Source organism: Hemitrygon akajei, unplaced genomic scaffold (assembly GCF_048418815.1).
Source record: "Hemitrygon akajei unplaced genomic scaffold, sHemAka1.3 Scf000118, whole genome shotgun sequence".
Taxonomy (NCBI): Eukaryota; Metazoa; Chordata; class Chondrichthyes; order Myliobatiformes; family Dasyatidae; genus Hemitrygon; species Hemitrygon akajei.
The window spans coordinates 1,007,982-1,031,962 of NW_027332004.1; the positions used below are offsets into that span (position 1 = coordinate 1,007,982).

General features: G+C 44.2%; 1 protein-coding gene across 5 annotated transcripts in view; it reads right to left on the bottom strand.

Annotated features, from left to right (window-relative positions):
• The window catches only part of LOC140723535 (NACHT, LRR and PYD domains-containing protein 3-like), a 488,497-nt gene that overhangs the window by 11,443 nt on the left and 453,073 nt on the right, over window positions 1-23,981 (bottom strand). For 3 of the 5 annotated variants that reach the window (XM_073038108.1, XM_073038103.1, XM_073038105.1), the window contains 5 exons: window positions 16,740-17,032; window positions 10,275-10,440; window positions 8,734-8,828; window positions 6,411-6,770; window positions 5,650-5,816 (listed from right to left, as the gene is read on the bottom strand). In XM_073038108.1, coding sequence (XP_072894209.1) covers window positions 5,650-5,816; window positions 6,411-6,770; window positions 8,734-8,743 — 537 coding nt within the window. In that variant the 5' untranslated portion in view covers window positions 8,744-8,828; window positions 10,275-10,440; window positions 16,740-17,032. Of the gene's footprint in view, window positions 1-5,649; window positions 5,817-6,410; window positions 6,771-8,733; window positions 8,829-10,270; window positions 10,441-16,739; window positions 17,033-23,981 lie in introns of all 5 variants that reach the window. The other 2 variants (XM_073038107.1, XM_073038104.1) reach the window with 2 other exon arrangements.

Genomic DNA, 23,981 nt, shown 5'->3' on the forward strand with positions numbered 1-23,981 from the left:
ACAGTTTCTTTTTCCTTTATGTTAATGATTTGAAGGCTTTCTGACTAAGATTGCACGCGTTACGAAGATATGGGGAAGGACAGGAGGTGTTGAGAAAGCAGGGATTTCGCTAGAGGACATAGACTGATGACAAAATGGACAAATCAGTGACAATTGGAATGTAGTATAGGGAGGTACATGGCCATACACTTTGGCAGAAACGATTTTGCTGAGAATGAGTGCCGGATGCGCCTGTACCGGCTGGAGCGTAGAAGGATGGGAAAGGCAGAAGAGTTGAGGGCTTGGATTGACACATGGAATTATGACATCATAGCCATTACTGAAACTTGGCTACAAGAGGGGCAGGACTGGCAGCTCAATGTTCCAGGGTTCCGATGTTTCAGACGTGATAAAGGCAGAGGGATGAAGGGTGGAGGGGTGGCTTTGCTAGTCAGGGAAAATATTACAGCAGTGCTTCGGCAGAAAAGATTAGAGGGCTTGTCTACTGAGACCATATGGGTGGAGCTGAGAAACAGAAAAGTTTCTCATTAATATGAGAAACATATTAACCACATTATGACCACATTAATAGGGTTGTATTATAGACCACCCAATAGTCAGCGAGAATCAGAGGAGCAAATCTGCAGAGAGATAACAGACAACTGCAGGAGACAGAAAGTTGTGATTGTAGGGGATTTTAATTTTCCACACATTGATCGGGACTACCATCAGGTCTAGATGGATTAGAGTTTGTGAAATGTGTTCAGGAAAGTTTTCTAAATCTATATATAGATGTACAAACTGGGGAGATGCAATATTAGATCTCTTATTAGGAAATGAGTTAGGGCAGGTAATGGAAGTGTGTGTAGGGGAACACTTTGGTTCCAGGGATTATAATGACATTAGTTTCAATTTGATCTTGGATAAAGATAGATCTGGTTCTCGGGTTGAAGTTCCAAACTGGAAAAAAAGGCCAAATTTGAAGAAATGAGAAAGGATCTAAAAAGCGTAGATTGGGATAGGTTGTTCTCTGGCAAGGATGTAATTGGTAAGTGGGAGGCCTTCAAATGAGATATTTTGAGAGTGCAGTGTTTGTATGTTCCTGTCAGGGTTAAAGGCAAAATAAATAAGACTAAGGAACCTTGGTTCTCGAGGGATATTGGAACTCTGATAAAGAAGAAGCGAGAGATGTATAACAAGTATAGGCAACAGGGAGGAAATAAGATGCTCGCGGAGTATAAAAAGAGTAGGAAAATACTTAAGAAAGAAATCAGGAGGGCTAAAAGAAGACATGACGTTGTTTTAGCAGTCAGGGTGAAGGATAATCCTAAGAGCTTCTACAGGTATGTGAAGAGCAAAATGATAGTAAGGGATAAAATTGGTCCTCTTGAAGATCAGAGTGGTCGGCTATGTATGGAACCAAAAGAAATGGGAGAGATATTAAATGGGTTTTTTGCATCTGTATTTACGAAGGAAACTGGAATGGAGTCTACTGAAACAAGGCAAACAAGTAGGGAGGTTATGGAACTTATACAGATTAAAGAGGAGGAGATGCTTGCTGTCTTGAGGCAAATCAGAGTAGACAAATCCCCAGGATCTGACAGGGTATTCCCTCGGAACTTGAAGGAGACCGGTGTTGAAATTGCAGGGGCCCTGGCAGAAATATTTAAAATGTCGATATCCAAGGGTCAGGTTTCGGAGGATTGGAGGATAGCTCATGTAGTTCCGTTGTTTAAAAAAGGCTCAAAAAGAAAACCTGGAAGTTATAGGCTGGTAAGTTTGACATCGGTAGTAGTTAAATTCTTGGAAGGAATACTAAGAGATAGGATCTACAAGTATTTGGATAGACAGGGACTTACTAGAAAAAGTCAGCATGGCTTTTTGCATGGAGATCATGTTTGACCAACCTATTAGGGTTTTTCGAGGAAGTTACCGGGAAACTGGATGAAGGGAAGGCAGTGGATGTTGTCTACATGGACTTCAGTAAGGCCTTTGACAAGGTTCCGCATGGGAGGTTAGTTAGGAAGATTCAGTTGCTAGGTATACATGGAGAGGTAGTAAATTGGATTAGACATTGGCTCAATGGAAGAAGCCAGAGAGTGGTAGTGGAGGATTGCTACTCTGAGTGGAGGCCTGTGACTAGTGGTGTGCCACAGGGATCAGCGCTGGGTCCATTGGATCATCTATATCAATGATCTGGATGATAATGTGGCAAATTGGATCAGCAAATTTGTTGATGACACAATGATTGGAGGTGTAGTGGACAGTGAGGAAGGTTTTCAAAGCTTGCAGAGGGATTTCGACCAGTTGGAGGAATGGGCAGAAAAATGGCAGATGGAGTTTAATGCAGACAAGTGTGAGGTATTGCACTTCGGAAGCTCAAACCAAGGTAGAACATACAAGGTAAATGGTAGGACACTGAGGAGTACAATAGAACAAGAGGGATCTGGGAGTACAGATACATAATTCCCTAAAAGTGGCGTCACAAGTAGATAGGGTTGTAAAGAGAGTTTTTGGTACATTGGCCTTTCTAAATCAAAGTTTTGAGTATAAGAGTTAGAATGTAATGGTGAGTTTGTATAAGACATTGGTGAGACCGAATTTGGAGTATTGTGCGCAGTTTTGGTCACCTAATTACAGGAAGGATATTAATAAGGTTGAAAGAGTGCACAGAAGGTTTACAAGGATGTTGCTGGGACTTGAGAAACTGAGTTACAGAGAAAGGTTGAATAGGTTAGGACTTTATTCCCTGCAGCGTAAGAGAATGAGGGGTGATTTGATAGAGGTGTATTAAATTATGATGGGTATAGATAAGGTGAATGCAAGCAGGCTTTTTCCACTGAGGCCAGAGGAGGAAAAAAACAGAGGTCATGGGTTAAGGGTGAAGGGGGAACAGTTTAAAGGGAACATTGGGGGGGGGGGCTTCTTCACGCAGAGAGTGGTGCGAGTGTGGAATGATCTGCCAGATGAAGTGGTGAATGTGGGCTCACTTTTGACATTTAAGAAAAACTTGGACAAGTATATGAATGAGAGGGGTGGGGAGGGATATGGCCCAGGTGCAGGTCAATGGGACTAGGCAGAAAAATGGTTCGGAACAGCCAAGAAGGGCTAAAAGGCCTGCTTCTGAGCTGTAATGTTCTATGGTTCTATGGCAGGTGTATGGATGAGGGGGAACCTAATTGTAACCTGTGGAATATCCAAAGGCATTGAGAGGACGCGGAGATGATGTAGACTATTTTTGAATCTGGGAGAAAATTTAGAAACAAAAGTTGTAAAGAGTGTCAGGAGAACTAGTGTAGGATTCCATGCAGGTTGAGTCGGTGTTAGGAAAGGCAAAAACAATGTTAGCATTCATTTCGAGAGGATTAGAATATAAGAACAAGGACTGGCTAGACCGCATATTGTGAATGGTTTTAGACCCTGATCAGAGAAAATATGTCATGGCTTTGTGGAAAGTCCAGAGTGGAATCAAAACTAACAGAATCAGTGATCTTAAACCAGATTTTGACGAGAATAATTCCTGGATGCGTCTGTACTGGCTGGAGTGTGGAAGGATGAGGGGGAATCTAATTGTAACCTGTGGAATGTCAAAGGCATCGAGAGGATTATGTTTCAAAGTGGGAGAGATGATGTTTCAAAGTGGGGGAGTCTACAACCAGACGGAATAGCCTCAGAATAGAGGGACGTCCATTTAGAACAGAGATGAGGAGATTCTTTAGCCGAAGCGTAGTGAATCTATAGAATTCATTGGCACTGACAGCTGCGGAGACCAGGCCATTGGGTATATTTAAAACAGAGGTTGGTACCTTCTTGATTAGTCAGGTCAGCAAAGTACACTGGGAGAAGGCAGGAGAATGGGGTTGAGAGGGATAAAGAAATCACCTATGATGTAATGGTGGAGCAGTATCGATGGGCCCAATGGTCCATTTGTGCTTCGATGCCTTATGGTCTTATGATGTGTAAAGACAACAGAACATTAAGGAATGTCAGTGCGGCCATCTTATGATGGAGATGGTTACTGCCTGGCACTCATGCTGTAAAATGATAATCACTTCCTAAATGCAGACATGGGCTTCCTGATTAACTGAGGAATTATGAAGTAAGCATTGAATAGTCTTCAAGCAACATACACCTATGATGGAATTAAGGTAATCGAGGATGCAACTGAAGATGGATGGGCTTAGGACATTACTCTGAGAAATAAGAGCAATGATGTCCTGGGTTTGAATGATTGATCTCCTAGAACAGTTACCAGTAGGGAATTGGAAAGGTTTTCCATAACTAATTTGGATATTATGTGCAGTTCTGCTCACCTACCTACAGGACAGATGGAAATAAGTTTGAAAGAATACTTATTACGCAGACCTTCTAACCCCTTATTCTACTTCCAGGTCATTTGGTCGGCTGACTTGGGGCTCCTGGCTGTCGCACGATCTAAATTTAAGTTCAGAGCTGTCTGCGCCTTTGCTGTTGTAGCCCCTAGACTGTGGAACAGCATTCCCCTCCATATCAGATCTGCCCCCTCCATTGACTCTTTTAAGTCCAGGCTCAAAACTTACCTTTATTCACGAGCGGTTGAATCTTCCTGATGTGGCTGATTTTTGGCTTGTGCCTAGGCTCGTGTATTGTTTATTTTGTGCCTGTAAGCTGAGTGTCTTGTTGTTTATATCTGTGTTTCTTGTATTTGTAATTTTAGCTACCTGTTATGGTTTGTACAGCACTTTGGTCAACATGGGTTGTTTTTAAATGTGCTTTTTGAGTAAATTTGACTTGACTTGACTTGACAAGGATGTTGTCAGGACTGGAAAACCTAAGTTATAAGAAAAGAGTAAAGGGGTTAGGACTTTATTCATTGGAACGTGGAAGACTGAGGGCAGATTTGATAGAAGTGTACACAATTACATGGGGTATAGACAGGATAAATGCAAGCAACATTTTGTACTGAGGTGAAGAGGTGCTACAACAAGAGGTTATCAGTAAAGGGTGAAAGGTGAAAAGTTCAGGGGGTACAAAGGTGAAACTTGTTAATTCAGAGGGTGATAAGAGTGTGAAACTATCTAGCAGCGCAAGCAGTACAAGCGGTTACATGCGGTTAGATCCATGAATGTTAAGGGTACAGATCGCCATGGCCCGGTGAAGGTCAATGGGAGTAGGTAGTTTACGTAGTCCGGTATAGAATAGATGGGCCAAATGGCCTGCTTCTGTGCTGTACCTTTCTATGACTATGCCAAGTCTGCCACACATTGTTTGGGAACTCACGGAGCCAAGACCAGCTGTCAAGACCCTCCGTCAAGTACTGCAGTGAAGCTGGTTGGCTCAATTTACAATCTGACTGTTTCATACTCATCCTGGATTAATGAGATGAGGTGAATCTGCTCGACAGTTCAGACAAGATTTGACATTAGTTTAGACTGGATGTCCATGTTCAAAGTCCAGATATGCAGCCACTGCTCTTATATCAGACTGATAAATACAGCAGGTGTGAGAGGTAAAGGTGACACTGAACCTGTAGTTCCCAGTGCTCCCCACCTTAACAGCTGAAACCAGATCTGCTGGAGACAAGTCAGAGATCAAAGGCTCCAATTCCATGTAGAACTCCAAGAAGGTGAAGGAGATTAATTTTGGTCACTATTCCCAGCAGTTCTGTGACAATACACAAGCTACACTCACCTCATTTTCTTCTCTACTGAAATGTCCCTCCTTCGTCAACATCCAACCGAGTCTTTCAACCTTTTCTTCAATTGCTTGTTTGAGTCTCTCTCTGTAGAACTTTGTCAGTTGGTAGAGTTGATACTCGCCCCCCTCTGCAAGGAGGTCAGAGATTGTAAACCCTGGCTCTGTGAATATAAAAAGGAATATGTAGGCTTGAACTCAGATATCCCTCGTCTCCACCACTCTCACCCAACTCAACAAAAAAACGTGTCTTGAACCTGCCTACAGACACAAACAATGGATTGATTCCAACACTGGCCTTAAAACCGAACCAACGATGTTCTAGACATTACGTAATAGAAGGACCACATTTAATGCAAACCAGTCCATCCCCCCAACCAGCCCACTCACCTATTTCAGTTTTGGATGGGCAATAGATGTTGGGACTGTCGGTAATATTCGCTTCCCAGATTTCGGAATCTGGATTCCTCAGTATTCCTAGATGGATACTTCCTCCATCCTGGCAAATACATTTCCCCTGATTCACATCCCGGAAATTCTCTCCTTATCTGGACAGCTGCATTTCCTCCAATACACATCCTGGAAATCCTCAAAGCAGGTAGTACATTTCCTGTAGTGGGGTAACGGGTGCCCCACTACACCACGTGTACCACACCCACACATTCCCCCTCTCCTCTGACCAACCCTCCAACAAGGCCTCACCTTTACCCTCCTCCTTGCCACATTCTGCGAACCCATCACCCTCATATTTCACTCACCTGCTCCTTGTTGGGGACTTGACAATTCCGTGTTCAACGAGCTTCTGAGCTGACAGTCAGTCGCCTCACTTGTGCTGGTTCCAGGGTCCTGATCGATGTCTCTGACGTCACTGTCTCTGGGCTGACAGACAGTCACCTCACTTGTGCTGGTTCCAGGGTCCTGATCGGTGTGTCTGACATCACTGTCTCCGGGCTGAATTTGCTCCAATTCTTCTGTGGCCAGACCGCATTCCATTGGGACATTGCTCTCAATCTGACCCTGCTTTGGTACCTTGCTTCCTGTGTCCCGATCATCTTCCCTCGATGATTCGCCTGGTTTAAACCTCTTCAATCCTTTTGTTACTCGCTTCAATTTCCCACCTGAAATAAGTGATGAATTGCAGGTTATACAAGTATAATTTCAAGCTGAGCAAAACTGATTCAGACTGCAGTGGAGCCAAGACACAGTCTGACCAGATTTGGAGTGGAACTGTGCTGGGTAATGTGAACCGTACGTCCTGCCAGGTGACCATCCCAATAACCCGGTGACTGGACACATTAACTCCCAGTAAAATTACAGGATAGACACAGTAATACTGATCACTGAATTCACAGCAGTTGAACACACGGATGACCACAGGATCTTAATGCAACGGTGTCCGGTGACACTGGGAAATATCACTGCGATTATCTTCCAAAAGCTAAGATCTCCCAGGGTCACTAACTGTCCAGTCATCTGTGTCACACACCGACCAGCAACGGGATTACACATGGTCCAGTCTGCTGGATCACACATTCTCCAATCGCTTTGTCACATGATATCCAGTTCCCTTGGTCACAGAATGACCATTCCCTTGAGAGGCACATTGTCCAGTCCCCTGAGTCACAGACTGATCATTACCTGGAGATCTATGCTGACCGCTGCCCTGGTTCCCATCTTATCCCCCGCCTGATGATCATCATGTAACAACTATGCAAGTCATTGGCAAAGTCTTGGTTATAGAGCTTTGCGTGCAGTTGCAGTTGGTAATCTATAGGATGGACGTGCTTAATCTGGAAAATGTGTAGTGAAGAATGAACACTACGGTACTGGACTAGGGTGTTGTTCATTGTGTTATATGGTTCGGCTAGGACAGTTTTCCCTGGAGCTCAGGGGCTTGAAGGGTGACGCTACACGCGTATATGAACATAAAATAATCCGGGGCATAGATAGGGTAGATGGTCATGTTATTTTCCCCGTGGTAGGGGAGTCTGAGACTTGAGGGCAGAGATTTGAAACGGACCAAAGGGGCATTTTTTCACCTGCTGGGTGATGGGTATAAATTACGTGCATCCAGAGGAGATTGCAAACACAAATAAAATTACGAAGTTGAGAGCATGTGGTCAGGAAAAAGGATAGAAGAAGTTTACAAGGGAAATTTGATAAAAACTGCAGGAAAATGGGGCAATCTCAGGCATTTAGATCAGCATGAATTAGATGGGCAGAAGGACCCGTTTCCAGGCTGTAATATCGTTTTACTCCACCTGGAATAACAGATTTGAACAGAATCACAATTTCTATAGGTGACAGAGACATTTGGTAATTGGTAATACCGGGTTTCCCAGCAGAGATCCTAGGAATTTAAATTCATGTAGAAGATCATCTCAGGAGGGAAATAATGAGAAACTCACATTCACCATTTCTCCACAGCCCAGACATTCATTGGGGTATTAAATCTCTGAAGCAGACCACAAATGTATCTACAATGAGCTGCCTCCTGGTCCTCAGCCATTCCCAACACCGGCAATAATCTCTGCTCTGCTACAGAAAACAGATTTTGGAAACACCCCACTTCTCGTTTGTGCAGCAGCCGAGAAAACCCAGGGAGGTGTTGATAGCTTTCCTTCCAAAAACTGAAATGCTCTGTTATCACACAATCTCTGAAATCCAGTAAATGCTCCTATTTTCTGGTTCTGAATTTTATAAATGAAAGTTGGCGATGTCTTACACCGCAGTACTAGTTTGGAGGTGAAAAGGACCCTGACCATTTACATAAACCACAAGACTGCTGTTGCATTCCTGTCTGTGTTTCACTCACGACCACCTGATTCTGGAGTCCCTGTTTCATTCACTCAGGTGAAGCTTTGCCTGGTGAGTGGAGTGATTCGACCATCACCGGTGTCAGGACCCTGCGCTGGAACTGTTAGGTTTGATCAATTATTTAAGGCCTCTTTAGCAGTGGGATAAATGGCACTGCTTGATGAAACTTTTCTATGCCCTGTTAACATCTGTGTAAGTTTCTTCATCTGAACTACTGTGTACAAACGCGACAAAAGTTTAATTCAAAGATCCCAGTGATCATACCTGTGTCCATTCTGATTCTGACTGACGATTGTTGATTGTCGTCGTCTTGTTTACATTTTGGTCCCGGTTCTGGAAAGCTCCACCTGCTGGTGATGCTGTGAATTACACAACAAGCAGACAGTGAGTTAGAGAGACTACAATTACTTTGCAAATATGACAGTATTTCCATCCCTTGCATCAGAGAAGCAGTTGGCTTGTGGACCAAACATTCCCGCTTAATAACAACTTCTGCACCATCTCTGTATCTCTGTCCAATGATATCTGGGGTATCTACTGACAGAGTCACAGAGTAATAGAGTCCAAATTCAGTGTGTTCCACTCAACGAGACAATGCCAACTACAGTGCCAACCGAGATGGTCACAATTTCCTGTGATGGGCCCATTTCCCATCTGGCCTTTTCACTCCATCTACACATCCCAGCTGTTTTTTTTAAATTATGCGAATGCGCCTGCCTCATCCACTTCCTCTTTCCTCCACATAATCCCCAACATCTGCATGAATCCGCTGCTGCTGGGGTTGGTTTTTCAATCTCTTTGCCACCCCTTGTCCATTTAGATCCCCTAGATGCTACGATAATCTTCTCTGTGAACAGCAACTACTAATGCTGTGCATTCTGCGATCTTACCCGTCAAGTAAGCCTTGTGCAACCGCATCCAAATCATTGCAATAATATAACGAATATCAAAGTTCCCAAATTGTAGCCTCATGGCACACCACTGATTACTCACCTCCATTGCGAGGAGAAGCCTTCAACCAGCACTCTTTGCTTGCTACCTTGAAGCTAATTTTGAAAACATCCAACTTGCTCTCTCCGGACAGCATGAGACCTGATCATCGAGACCAAGCTGCCATGTGACACATTGTCAAAGGCTTTGCTGAAGTCCTATGTACAACATCCATGGGAACATAACTTTGAATTTCCACCTCTGCTTAATGTCACCTTCACAGGTTCTGACAATGTAATTAGCAGAAAAGTACTTGATGAGGCCAAGGTATGTCAATGTAAACTGTTGCTTGCCATTTGCTAGTGAGGATTGAATAAAATGCAGTGTTGGGACATTTTGCTTTATAAAAAGTCTGTTCTCAGCAGAGGCTTGCATGACGATATATTCGAGGGTTAGTATATCATTGCAAATTGCAATAGCCAGAGGAATCAATGACATGTTGCTGCAGTTCATGATAATTCCGCATTTCTACAATCACTACAGCACGACACGTTTGGGGCTTCATATAAAGGGAGGAGATTGTCAATGCATTTTCAGGTGATTATAATATAACAAGGAAACATCAGAACTGACCAAACACTACTTCAGATGATGCAGGACCTTCAAATGAGCAAACACTGAGAGAATGTTTGTGACTTTAAAGAGCTGGGCTTCTGAAAGCACATTACTAGACCTGGAGTGATTGGAGCTGGGTCAGGCAGAGGCATATCTGGTATTTCTGGGCACATTCAGTCCATTTAACTAATTTCCTACCTTCCTTGTACAGATATGTAATGACTAAAGGACCAGTGTTCGTGTAAATGAGACTCACCAACCTTTCTCCTGACTGAATCAATAGAAACTCTGAGTCAGAAGGGTTTCTCTCCAGTTGGTGCTCTCAGTCCTTGGGCTGGTTCACTTGTCACTGTTCCCTCGTTTTCAGTCGTGGTTTGCTTCCAGTTGTGGGCTTTTCTTCCAATAAATCTCTCACCACAGGTCTAACTTTAACCAGAGAGATAATGAAGCACATTAACAATACAAAGGAGAGTAAAACATTTCTGCTCAATGTTCCAAAGGCAAATCTCACTGAAATTTAAACGCTGAAGACAAATAAAAGGATCTCAGTGAACAAATCTGTAATTGTCCCTCACACGTCACAAATCCTGATAGGGGATACGAAGGACTCATCATTCTGTCATGATAAGATATCGGAGCAGAATGAAGTGATTCGCCCCATCGAGTCTGCACCATCATTCAATCATGGCTGATTATTTTTTTTTGCCCCAATACCATATTCCTGCCCTCCTCTCATAAAGTGCTGGAAACTCGGTAAATCAGATTGGATCTGTGTAAAAATACAATGTGGAAGACCCAGTATCAGAACTGGGTTTGTCCAAGATGATGCGTGATATGCTGAACGCTTAATTGCGCAATTTGGCCCAGATCTCATCCTTGCTCATACCTATAATGGAGAAGGTACGACACCCAGTGTTCTGAAAAGGTAGTAAAAGTAATTATTGGGGCATTAATAGTGATCTTTCGAGACACGAAAATGAAAAGCTCTTGAATTTATATAAAATGGACCTTCTAGTTAATCCCTGCTCAACATTAGTTCTGTATTGTTAAGCACGTGAGCCTCATTGCCTCACAGTACGCTCCCTCGGACAAGGCGAAATTATTATTATTTTTTCTTGCGTTACTCATTACTATTTCCTGGACACCAGAGAGGCTGCCGGTGAAACAGTTCTGTCCACTCTATTGACGTTTAACATTTCGTCTATAACAGGAAGCACGACAATGTACCACATTCAATCGTGTTTAATATGATAGAATCTAACGTGGTTGGGTCTCCGATGTTCCCACAAATTACTATTTTTTCAGCTGTGTGGGTCAACCATTGCTCTGAGCCGTAAATTTTCACATGGCCTGAAAAAAGCGCAGCATCAAGGATATATCTTTTTTTTGTAATGTGCATCCAATGCCCCGACATCCTTCCAAGAATGGGGGCGACCAGAACTGTATGAAACACTCCAGATGTGGTCTGATCGAGTTTTATGAATTTTGAATGTAATATCTTGACTTATAAAGGCAAACATGCCATTTGCCTTCTTAACCAGCCATGTAGCTACTTTCAGGGAGCAATGAACTTGGACTCCAAGATCCCTATGCTCATCGACACTGTTAAGGGTCTTACATTTAACAGTGTACTGTCTCTTTACATTCCACCTACCGAGGTGTCAATATGATCATCACAATCAAATCTCCCTGAGTTTTCTCAGGTCCTGTTGAATTTATTGCCAAGTGCACAAGTACGGGAAGGTACAGGTACAGAGAAACACTGACTTGTGGCAGCATCACAGGCAAGTACATTCAGATAACACACGGAACAGAAATTATATGATTCTCTGTCAGTCACAATATAAAATATCGTTTTTATGTCGTTAACAATATATAGAGTTTTGTGAAGTGACCAATTTATAAATATATGGTATGTATCGATTGAAAATTTAGAAATATTGAATTTGGTCCGTCAGTCAAATGGTTGACACAGTTTGGGAACAACTGGACTGTAAGCAGCTGTCCCTACAACACCGACTGGGACTTCCTGCAAGCCCAAGAGCAGTCTGGTTATTCCTTCTCTTTGAACACACAGACAACAGGAACAGGAGCAGGCCACTCGGCCCCTCCAGCCAGTCCTGTCATTCAACAAGACCCCATACCTGTCCATCCTTGCCACACCCCCCAACACCACTCATATCCTTACTTTGCCCGGACCATTAGCCCCACTTACAGGTCAATAGTCTGCCCGTGTTTGTCCACCAATATGGTGAATCCCTCTGCTCACCACCACCTTGGGCTCAAACATTTCCACAGATGAGCCCCTCCTGTCCCCACTGAGACAAACATCCTGTCTGACCCCTCTCACACCATCTTTATCCTTTCAATAAAATTCCCCCCACTTCTTCAGGCGGGATCTCTGGCACCCCGGGGAGCCGGCATCAAGCCGATGGACCGAGCGGTCTCCTCCTGCTTTTCAGCCATAAATCAGACACCGGCTGCAGATTATGGTTCACAAAAGCCCCCAACTTCCCTCGGAGGGAAATGGAGATAAATAAAAAAGGGGGACATTTAGTTTGAGGTTTGTTCCGCTTTGACAGAGAGTTCGGAACGCGAGCGGGAGATGGTGGTACCACCCTCTCCACTGGCCCTCCTCCACTATTGGGTGTAACCAGTAATTGACAGCTCTTCGCATCAATGAGAATAACGTAGCTTGTAAATACTCTGTTCACAGCACCGGTGGTGGGGTGGGGGGGGAGGGGGGGATGTCGTGATTGGTACCTCAGCCATTAACCCGTTTCAATGCGAGCCTGGCAGCACGGTTGAGTGAAATCAGCCTTTTCTCCTTGGAGCGACAGAGGATGAGAAGTTAAGTGATAGAGGTGTATAAGATGATGAGAGACATTGATCCTGTTGATAGTCAGAGGCTTTTTACCAAGGGCTGAAATGGCTACAACGAGAGTGCATAGTTTTAAGGTGCTTGGAAGTTGGTACGGGGAAAATGTCAGGGGTAAGTTTTTTACGTAGAGAGTGGTGACTGCGTGGAATGGACTGCCGGCGACGGTGGTGGAGGCTGATACGATAGGGTTGTTAAAGAGTCTCCTGGATAGGTACATGGAGCTCAGAAAAATAGAGGCCTATGTGCAAACCTAGGTAGCTCTAAGGTTCGGTACAGCTTTATGGGCCCAAGGGCCTGTAATATGCTGTAGGCTTTCTATGTTTCTGTGTGTGCGACGTAAAGTACCGCACACATATCGTTAGGTCCTGGTGTGGGAGAGCACTTGTATTTTAAAACACCGGAATGGCCGTTTATTCTGGTTTCAGAGCGACAACAAAATCAATGATGGGATTCATCCGGCTGTGCCGTTGTTGGAGTGGGCAGCGTGCTTTTTTTCTCGAGTTTGGTCACAAAGTCCCGACTGATTTGGGAGAACTATCGAGGCTGATCTGGTTTCGAGTAGATTAATCAATGCAGAGTTTTGCTGTTCAGTATTTTGAAAAAAAGAACATCTGTTTTACAAATGTAAACCAGAATTGCCAGCTGGGTTCACACACAGTGTATTAGACAACAGAAAACTTCTCATCCCTGCAGTCTTTGTCTCCTGGTAAACTCAACATCCTGACAGTGTGGACCATAAATACCCCTTCCTCTCAGAGCCAGGGGATCACTCAGACAGCTGATCGCTGAGAGGAATTATGTTTGTTAATTGTTAAAATTCACCCAGAGTCAGATAGATGGAGTTGATGTGGAGATCGGGAGTGTCACAGAGAAAGGGCCGGACAGCTGAACCCTCTCCATTGTCCATCCGACCGCCGACAAATGGTGGCTCCACGGGGATCTCCGGCCACTCGTGGCCATCCGAGGTCCCCTGACCACTAGTGGTGCTGAGGGGTCTGTGTTGGGGTCGTGGAAAGACACACGGAGTCTGCAGCAGGATTAACATGGAATCGGGAGCTTGTTTCTCGGTCCAACACCATGATGTCCAGCTCACCGAGTTACTCATAAATTCCATCCCCTGACGTAGCTGGGGCACATACTTAAAGCACAACGTTGGATGTAAACGGTTCATCAATTTAATGCTTGTTTTCAATTCAACCATATACTTAAAATTACATCTCCCTTCGAATGCACTGATTATACAAGTTTACATTAATTAAATTGTTAGTGCTTTTCCAGTCAACCTACAAACACACATAACTGGAGCACACATCCCTCAAAACTGATGCTGCAGGTAATGAAATCATGGCTGATCTGATCTGAAATTTCATTCTGTATTCCATCATGTCCGTCCCTGTAACCCATTGTTTATCAAGAATCTTAGCCTTCAATGGAATGAAAGGCTTTGCTTCCACTGGCCATTGAGGAGAAGAGTTCAGAACACCCTCAGTCAACACAGGAACAATAGATGTATCCGTCTGAAATTAGAAATTCTGAAAACGGAACAGGTGTTTGCTGGGCGGATGTCGCACCCTTGCTTTGAAACAGGTGGCCATTGTTCTAGACCTGTTACTAATCTTTATTTAACCTGTGGAAAATGTCAATCGTGCAGTTAACATAGAAAAGCATGGAACATAGAAAACCTGCAGCACAATACAGGCCCTTCGGTAAACAACGTTGTGCCGAATGTAAACCTATCTTAGAAATTACTAGGGTTACCCATAGCTCTCAATTTTTCTGAGCTCCATGTACCTATCCAAAAGTCTCTTAAAATAGCCTATCGTATCACCTCCACCATCGTTACTGGCAGCCAATTCCAGCACTTACCACTCTCTGCGTAAAAAGCTTACCCCTGACATCTCTTCTTACTGACTCCCAAGCAGCTTAAACATGTGCCCTCTTGTGGCAGCCGTTTCAGCCCTGGGAAACAGCCTCTGACTACCCGCACGATCAATGCCTCTCGCCATCGTATACATCTCTATCAGGTCAACTCTCATCCTCCGTCGCTCCAAGGAGAAAAGGCCAAGTTCACTCAACCTGTTTTCATGAGGCATGCTCCCCAATCCAGGCAACATCCTTGGAACTCTGCTTTGCATCCTTTCTATGGGTTCCACATCCTTCCTGTAGTGAGGTACAGAGCACAGTACTCCAAGCGGGTTCTGAACAGGGTCCTATATAACTGTAACATTACCTCTTGGCTCCTAAATTCAATTCCACGATTGATGAAGGTCAATGCACTGTACGCCTTCTTAACCACGAAGTCAACCTGAGCAGCTGTTTTGAGTGTCCTATGGACTCGGACACCAAGATCCTTCTGATCCTCCACACTGCCAAGAGTCTTACCATTAATACTGCAGTCTGTCATCATATTTGACCTAACAAAATGAACCACCTCACACTTAATCGTCTTGAACTCTATCTGCCACTTCTCAGCCCTGTTCTGCATCCTATCAATGTCCCGCTGTAAACTCTCACAGCCCTCCACACTATCCACAACACCCCAATCGTTGTGTCATCAGCAAACTTACTAACCCATCCTTCCACTTCGTCATCCAGGTCATTTATAAAAATCACAAGAGCAAGGGTCCCAGAACAGATCCCTGAGGCATACCACTGGTGACCAGCCTCCATGTAGAATATGACCCATCTACAACCACGCTTTGCCTTCTGTGGGCAAGCCAGTTCTGGGTCCACAAAGCAATGTCACCTTGGATCCCATGCCTCCTTACGTTCTCAATAAGCCTTGCATGGCAGACCTTATCAAATGCCTTGCAGAAATCTATTTACACTACATCTACTGCTCTTCCTTCATCAATGTATTTAATCACATTCTCAAAAAATTCTAACAGTAGGAACACAAAAAAGCACAGACGCCAGAAGTGGCTCGAAAAAACAAACAAAAAAAACATTGATGTCCTTGATCGCTGAATCAATGCAGAGGCACCTGGTTGGTTGGAAATAAAGATCCAAAATAAATACCAGAAGCTGAATTATTCGCAACTCAATTCCCCAAGATTTCCTGAGAGTGTGAATACTGTGCATGGTTTCTTACAAATAACCCCGCCTACTGCCCCACACGTATCTCTCGTAACCATGGCAACACACACAGTGCTGGGGGAACTCAGCAGGTCAGGCAGCATCTATGGATGGCTGTAAACAGTCGGCATTCCGGACCCAGTCCCTTCCTCAGGACTGGAATGGAAAGGGGAGGAGGGTAGATGATTGACTGATTTGGAAGGTGCGGTTTGTTGTTCTGTGAGGCTCGGAGCTCAGGGTCTGTGTTTAAAGAGCACATTCCTCAGAACAGGGAGCGGCCATTCCACTGAAATCAAATCCAAACCGGTTCGTCAAAACACTGTCGTTCAAATGTGATGGAAGTTTAACGCTTTCTGCTACAGGGAACAGCGGTAGAACCAATGGCACAATGTAAAGAACATTACCTGTGACCTCCAAGGTAACCGTACTTTTTTTTCCAAGGCTGCTGCCTGGCCAGTAGAGTTCCTCCAACATTTTGTGTGTTGCTGGGATTTCCAACATTTGCAGTTTTCTCTTGTTTGAGAGAGATCAGTGACGGGTCACTGCCCCGTGGGCTATTTCATATGTCACTACCGGGGTGAGAGATTTCTTCTGCTTGCACTCAGTAGTAACCACTCTTGGTTCTCTTAATCCATTTGGATAGTAATTGACTCGTTTACATGAACATGTCAGGACTCCCTTCTCCCACAAAACTCACTCTCAATCTCGACTAAAACATAGTCTCGCTTTAAACGCTGAACCGTTGTGCGGAATCATAGACAACACTTACCTCTGATGTTGTAACCGGACGGCGTTCAGTGTGGTCCCGGGAAATCACAGTCTGACATCCCGGTGACCGACAATGGTCCTGCATCGGTGTGCTCACCCTGTACGGAGAGTTGAGTCTGAGCTGCTGCTCCCGAGGCCACTCGGCTGTGATGTGTCCGTCGCTCATTACAGATGGACAGGGCCGGGTGAGCCGGGGTAGAGCGGGACTGCCGCAGTCCGGGTCACGCTAACTCTCACCGGCTCAGGACGGGTCTGATAGCGGGAGGAGGTGGAAGTGGGATCAATGTAGCAACCCTAAAGAGGGAAACAAACAGGCTGCATTAACCTTTCTGTCCGGATTTCCGTGTGGATCTCTCCTTTTTCTTTCATCACAACCAGTGGGGCGGAGTTTCTCTGTTTAACACAGCGTGTCCCAGGCTGCGGATTTGATCCAGCCCGGGTTCTGGGAAGGTCTGAACTCCGCCCTCTGTGTAAGAAAGTCTGCCTGACATGGATAGAGTTTCAGCTCAAACCTCCCTCACCTGTTCAGGTACAGGGAGCCGCATTTCTGCTGAAATTAAACCAAACACATTCGACTATATATATATATATATATATATATATATATATAGTCGAAAAAAATATACTTCTTTTACTATTTACTATTAAATAGTATTTACTATTAGAAAGTATACTATTTTCTATACACTGTTGTCACAAGAAACCACCCCCCCCCCCCCATCCACGGCTAACAGTCGGTTTCATTTCACAAGCAATGGTTGTTGATCCGCACCCCGTCGGAAATAACTGTGGAGTGTTTTTCTCTTAAAAGTTATTATTTCCAAATGGCCAGAGGAAGGGACTGCGTTGTCATTGAAAATACCACATACGTTAAATAGGCAGTCAAAAAGGGATTGACGCACTGATTGAAAATGAGCACGAGTGTCTGTGGGGGGTGTAGTGGTATGCTGATTAAAAGTGGAAGCCTCACTCCGCTCTATCCCCTGAGCTAACGCTCACTCTCCCCGTCCCTCTACCTATCTACCCTACCTGTACACCTCATGGTTTTGCAGACCTCTGTCAAATCTCCCCCAAATCTTCTACGTTCCCAGCAGTGCATGCAAGGTAGCCAAACATCTCACAAAACTAGAAGCCTTTTGCAAGGAAGCATGGGCAAAAATACCCACAGAAGTATTGAAAGACTATTAGCTGGCTACAAAAAGCGTTTACAAGCTGTGTTTCTTGCCAAAAAGGGTGTTACTAAGTACTGACCATGCAGGGTGCCCAAATCTTTGCTTCGGGCCCTTTTCCTTTTTTGTTATTTTGAAACCGTAAAAGATGGAAATACAAAGAAAGGTAATCTTGCTTAAAATATTAAAGAAAGTGTCTTTAATTTCTTAATTAAAAATTCTTAAAAGTTAATTCTTAAAAAGTCTTTAACTTTATGCCTTTTGGAAATCAGGTCATCTTTTACTCGCTTAGCTATTCACAGTAACAGAAATTTCGACGGATTTTAATTTATCTATTTATTTATTTACTTATTTATCTATCGGTCGGTCCATCTATTTATTGATTTGTTTGTTTGCTTGTTTTTTGAATTTTGTTTGCGTGTTTGTCCATCTTTCTCTCTATCTGTCTACCGCTCGAGGCACGAGAACCGAATCATATTGGTAGTTATTCGACAGACCCAGAGCACAGAATCCGGCCCTTCCCAAACGTGCCCTGACGAGCATGAGACCACCTGAATTCGTCCGTAAAACCACTGATTGGGCCATATCCCTAGAAATATTTACTGCGCATGTCGAATAAACGTTTAAATATTTTGGATGTATTTGCCTCCATTTCTTCCTCTGGCAGCTCATCCCACTGGGGATAGCATTTCCCAGCACAAAGCCGCTCAGAGGCTTTCTGATCGCCCATCTTTACAAATGCATGTGCTTATTATAACCGACCGTGAAACTTCCTCCAGAGGAATTCTTTCTTTATCGCGTTTAGTCCAGATTAGCGAACGGGATGTTGATAGTCTGGGTGCACGGCATAGTGACATTTTTAACCATTGCCCGAAATGATCAAAGGGCAGACTGTCCCGGGCAGAGGTGGCACCAGGCCGGTCACTAACCAGCAATGGACTAACCTCTCCCAGAGAGATGGAAGGAGGGCGGGAGGGAGAGCTGGAAGGGTATGGGTGGATGAGAAATAATAGAGATAATTGAGATAGTTGCACGGTGAATGATAGAAAGAGAGAGTGATAAATGTATTAAGAATTGAAAGAGAGAGAAAGAGAGAAAGAGGTGGTGGTAAAAGAGGGAACGCCAAGGAAAAACAGAGACGGAGAAAGAATGGGCAATTGAGACAGAGACAGAGAGAGTGAAAAAAGAAAGGGAGAGTGTGTGTGACAGCGGGAGAGTAACAAGTAGAGCCGCATATGGTCGGGCAGAGACCGAGCGATTCGGGTTCAGTGTCGGGCGGAGACCGGATTCAGATGGAGAAATGGAGAACATCTGACATGGATCGGGTTAAATTGGCACAGGGTCAGTGCCGAGGTGACCTATCCGCCGAAAATCCACAGTCTCCTACCTCCTTACTTTCGCCTTTCACAAAGAGTACTCATATTTGACTCAAGTTCTCTGCCACTAGATTTGTTGAGAGAAGCTATTTTTAGAAAGCAATTGAAGGAATTGGTCCAAGTTCAGTGGAATATGGTCCTTTTGTTCCAGGAAAGGATTAAGCTGAATTCATTCCACCTCTAGGCAGCATCGGGGTGGAGCTCACAGAGTAAAGTGGAGATCAAGTTCACAGCTTGGAATTCATTGAACAAAGAACATCTCTCCGGCGGTTGTAATGGGATATCATGAAATACCTTGAGAAGTATACAAAGGAATCCGCCCAGAAAATGTTTTCAATCATAAAAAGTTCAGCACAACCTCTGCAGTTCCTCTCTGTATTTCCCATCATCCCCCACTCGCTGACCAGTTCCCGGCCTGGTTCAGGTTGTTCTTGAGAGTGAGGTTCATCTGCAACTTTTGCAACCTGCCAATGTCTCTGCTCATCCCAGTCCGCGGCCCGCACAAGCTCATTGAAAGGCCAGTCACAGGTTACAAATCTGGATCCAGAATATTTCATTTAGTCTAATTCAGAAGCTTTTTGTTCCTTTGCAGACAATTGAAATCCCAACAGACTCTGTTAGTGACCTGAATTCTGGGACCTCATGGAGCCCACCTCCCATCCTAACTGGCTTTCCTCCCGCATTAATCACATCACTGCCTGTCATGTCCACTATCCTATCACATTCCATTCCGCCCCGTCCCATCCCTCTTCAGTTTTGGCCATCCCCATCACTTCCCTGTATGCTCCAGTCTTGACCATGTGCTGGACCACAAACTTCGAGCAAACCTTTGGCTATACGGCTGATGTTTGAATTGAAGACAGTCTCTGCCTTCAGACTCCGTATGTTACAAAGGGACAACAGAGTACTTACTCCCAGGCCATTGAAAACTTATCACACTTCACGTCCGATTCTTTTCACCCGAAAACGGGCTGTGTTCCATACCTACCCTCTTCACCGCACCATCCCACGGATGCATGCGTCCCCACAACCCAGGGGTGGTAGCTCTACTGTGGGAGGTCAACTCGAATGGCAATGGAGCTGCTCCGTTTCCGAGTTCACAATAATAAACACAAATCACACTGCCCGACGGTGTGACCATACGCTTCTTCAGGCTATTAAAGTGATTTGGAGGCACGTGCGCATCGATTTTGCAATAGTCCCGGTGGTTCAGAAGTCACACCGTAAGTCCGGGTGACTCCATATCTCAGAGTCTCTGCATTCATTATACAAATCCCTGGTCTGCCCACCGCGCGTACAAGGTGCGTGCACAGACCCACAACACGTGAAGGAGAACCCCGCCTCAGAATGTAAATTGACCAGCTAGTACCAGCATCTCAGATCTACATTATGTGCAGAGATTACAACATAAGATACATCCCTAAGACAGACGTCAGAATTTGAGGTTATGATCCCATTGAGTTTCCAGAATACCGGGTTCATGTATAAGAGGGGAGTAGAAATGGGTGTTCAGCGGGACTGACACCCAGGGATAGAGTCTGAACATCATTTGTGGAATATCAGCCCGGATCACCACTTTCTACCTTAAGGAGATAATGTGTCATTCTGAAATCACCAGAGGTCAGAAACCACGTCAAGGACACTCAACGAATTATAGATTTTAGCACCGTAATTGTAAACTAAGCTCAGAACAGTTACTTACTGCATTTTGGGCAAAATATCACCTTAATGGGTATCGTGACGACAGTACCAAAGGAGGTGTAAGGTATTCCTTCTTCCTCTAGTTTGAAGGTCACCGGTGGGCAAGATGTAACACCCGCTTAACACCACCGAACGCGATTCACAGTCACGTGAAGCCACGTGAAGTCATGTTCCTCAATGTTGTCTCGCAATTCTAATAGTAGTTAGGAATGTGTGTGCTGTGTTGGCCTTCGTTATATGGGGGAATTAGTTTAGGAGCCGCGAGGTAATGTTGCACCTCTATAAAACACTGATTAAACGATATGTGGAGTTCTGCTCGGCCCATGATAGGAAGGATAAAGAAGCTTTAGAAAGAGAGCAGAAGAAATTTCTCACGATGTTACAACGTGCAGAGAAAATACCTTGGAAAGACGTTTCGAGCGAGCGTCAGCTTTTGGTTTTTGAACGAATGGGCATAAGTGAGATTTGACGGAGGTGCAATCAATAATGAGAGGCACAGAATGTGGGCAACGAGCGTCCTTCTTTCACCTAAGAACGACAAACCTATTGTGAGAGGGTTCACGTTCAGGGTGACTGGGAGGAAGAATATGCGTGATGTCAAAGGCACATCTTTTTCTCTGCACACAGTGAGATAAGGTCAAAGGAAGCACCAGAAGGGGGTGAGGTTAGGGATAGATACGTACATCAGAGACATTAGTAAATGTCTTAAACTGCATACGTGTAAAGGAAAATCAGTGGGCTATGTGGGATAGATGGGTTGGATTGACAATAGGGTATGGGTTTGGCACAATATAGTGGCCCGAATGGTCTGTACTCTGCTATGTTCTATGCAGATGCAGGCGGAACAAACTTCAGCCGGAAAATGTAGCTGAGAGGCAGAGAAAATGCAGGGGAATAAAAATAACTAAACCTGAATTCACCCTGTGTGTCAAGGACAGGATACTCGATAATTTAAAATGGGACATTAAAGAGTATTAATTTAATACAAAAGCTAACCGACAGCGACAGGAAAGTCACGCTCTTTAGACCCTAATAGGAGATCGCATTGTGCAGTTCGAATAGCGGCCTGCTGTCCGATAGTAATGTTGTGCACCACCCTCTCAAAGAAGCAAAAGTGTGCAAATACCTGTTATAATTTCTAAACAAGAATGGAACAGGCATCTCACAAATATGGAAGGTTTGTACATATCAAATGTGGACCAATTTTCAATTAGTTGCCTTCACCATTTTTTTTCTAACAGATGTGGTCTCGGGTGGGGTGATGGATAAGTCTGCGTCAGGACTTACACCATTACAGGAAGCAGCGCATTGTAACATCCTGGGGAGCTGGGTGGTCTCCATTCATCAAATACAGACACGTCTGAGGAAATCTCTAGGGAGAGCTGCGCTAAAAGGATTTGAATTGAATTGAATTGAATTTATTACTTACATTCCTCATATAAATGAGGAGTAAAAATCTTTACGTTACGTCTCCATTTAAATGTGCAATGTCTCTGTCTAAATATGCAACTTACAGTAATTTATAATAAATGGTTTGAACAACAGGACAGCCATATAACTTAGCTATCATATCGGATGTGACTATCAGCTACTTGAACAAAAAAAACGAAGGAAATCGCAGAAATTTGCATTATAAAGTGGAACTGAGCTCGCAACACGGCACCATCTTGAAACAGATCCAGAAGAAACACAAATTAAACGAGATGATGTCGTTTCAATAGGCATTCAGAGAGATCTGGGTATCTATCATCCCTACTCATCACTTTCAGATCAGCAACTTGGATGAGAAACTGTTCCTGTTCAAGTGATGACAATTGGATTCAACAGTTTATATTGAATTTACAGTCTGCCACTGATTAGTTAAATCTCTGTATCGACCAGGGTCGAGAATCTACAACTGGTTTCGTCTGTTTGGCGCAGAGCTATTCGGTGAGCAAAATGAAAATTTCCAGAGATAAACCATTCCTTGTTTTATGTTCACCAGGATTTCTCTAATTACCTCTCATGGGGGAAACCTGCACTTGGAAGCAGTTAAATATTAGCTAGGCCACAGGAATGTCTGCACTAAACTCCCATCAGTCCCGAGGGTACAGCTCGTCAGCCCAGGGGTTGTATTCACCCCAGTTCGCCTCAGGACAGCAACACCTCCTCTTCTCTAATCTGTATAGTGTCTGTGACCTCACTGCTGCTTTGCCTCACTTGTACGGACTCTGTGTACATCTCCCGAGTAACTACAGAGGGAAAACATCTTTATAAGATCTCTTCCACCTCGTTTGGCTCCACTCGTGAAGTACCAGTCTGACCTTCCAGAGGGTCATTTTTTTCTTCCTCTCCTTCTGCTCGTAGTACATCTCTAGAAACTCTAATGATGCCGCTTCACCCTGTGTTCTAGAGCAAACTCATGACTTATTTTATCCATCCTAGTTAATGTCTTTAGTGTTCAATTGCATCTCTAATAGTCTGTAAGTATTTCATATGTTCAAACCTGCCATTAGTTGTAATGAACCCCTCCTGTGTCAGAAACAGGGCCAAAATTTCTCTCGAAAACCAAGGATCTCTAAACATAGTTTCCTTGCCTTTTATTTTGACAGGACCATGCAGATTCTGTGCTCTCAGATTACACTTTTGATGGGCTCCCACTGACCAAGAACAACCTTTTGATCAAACAACCACTCCAATGCCCACTTGCCAGATATTTCTGATACCATCAAAGATGACTTCTCTCCGATTTTGAATTCTCACCCCGAGGACCAGGTCTATCCTTTTCCATAATTACCGTGACTGTAATCACTTTGCAATCACTGGATGGAAAGTGTTCCCCTCCACAACACTTCTGTCACCTGCACTGTCTCATTTCCCTCACAGGAGCTCCTGTATCACTCTCTCTCCAGTTAGCACTTCTGTGTGCTGATGAAGGAAAATCTTCTGAACACATTTGACTAACTCCGTCCTACCCAGCCATTTACTGTATGGGAGACCCCGCCAAAATGTGAAGGT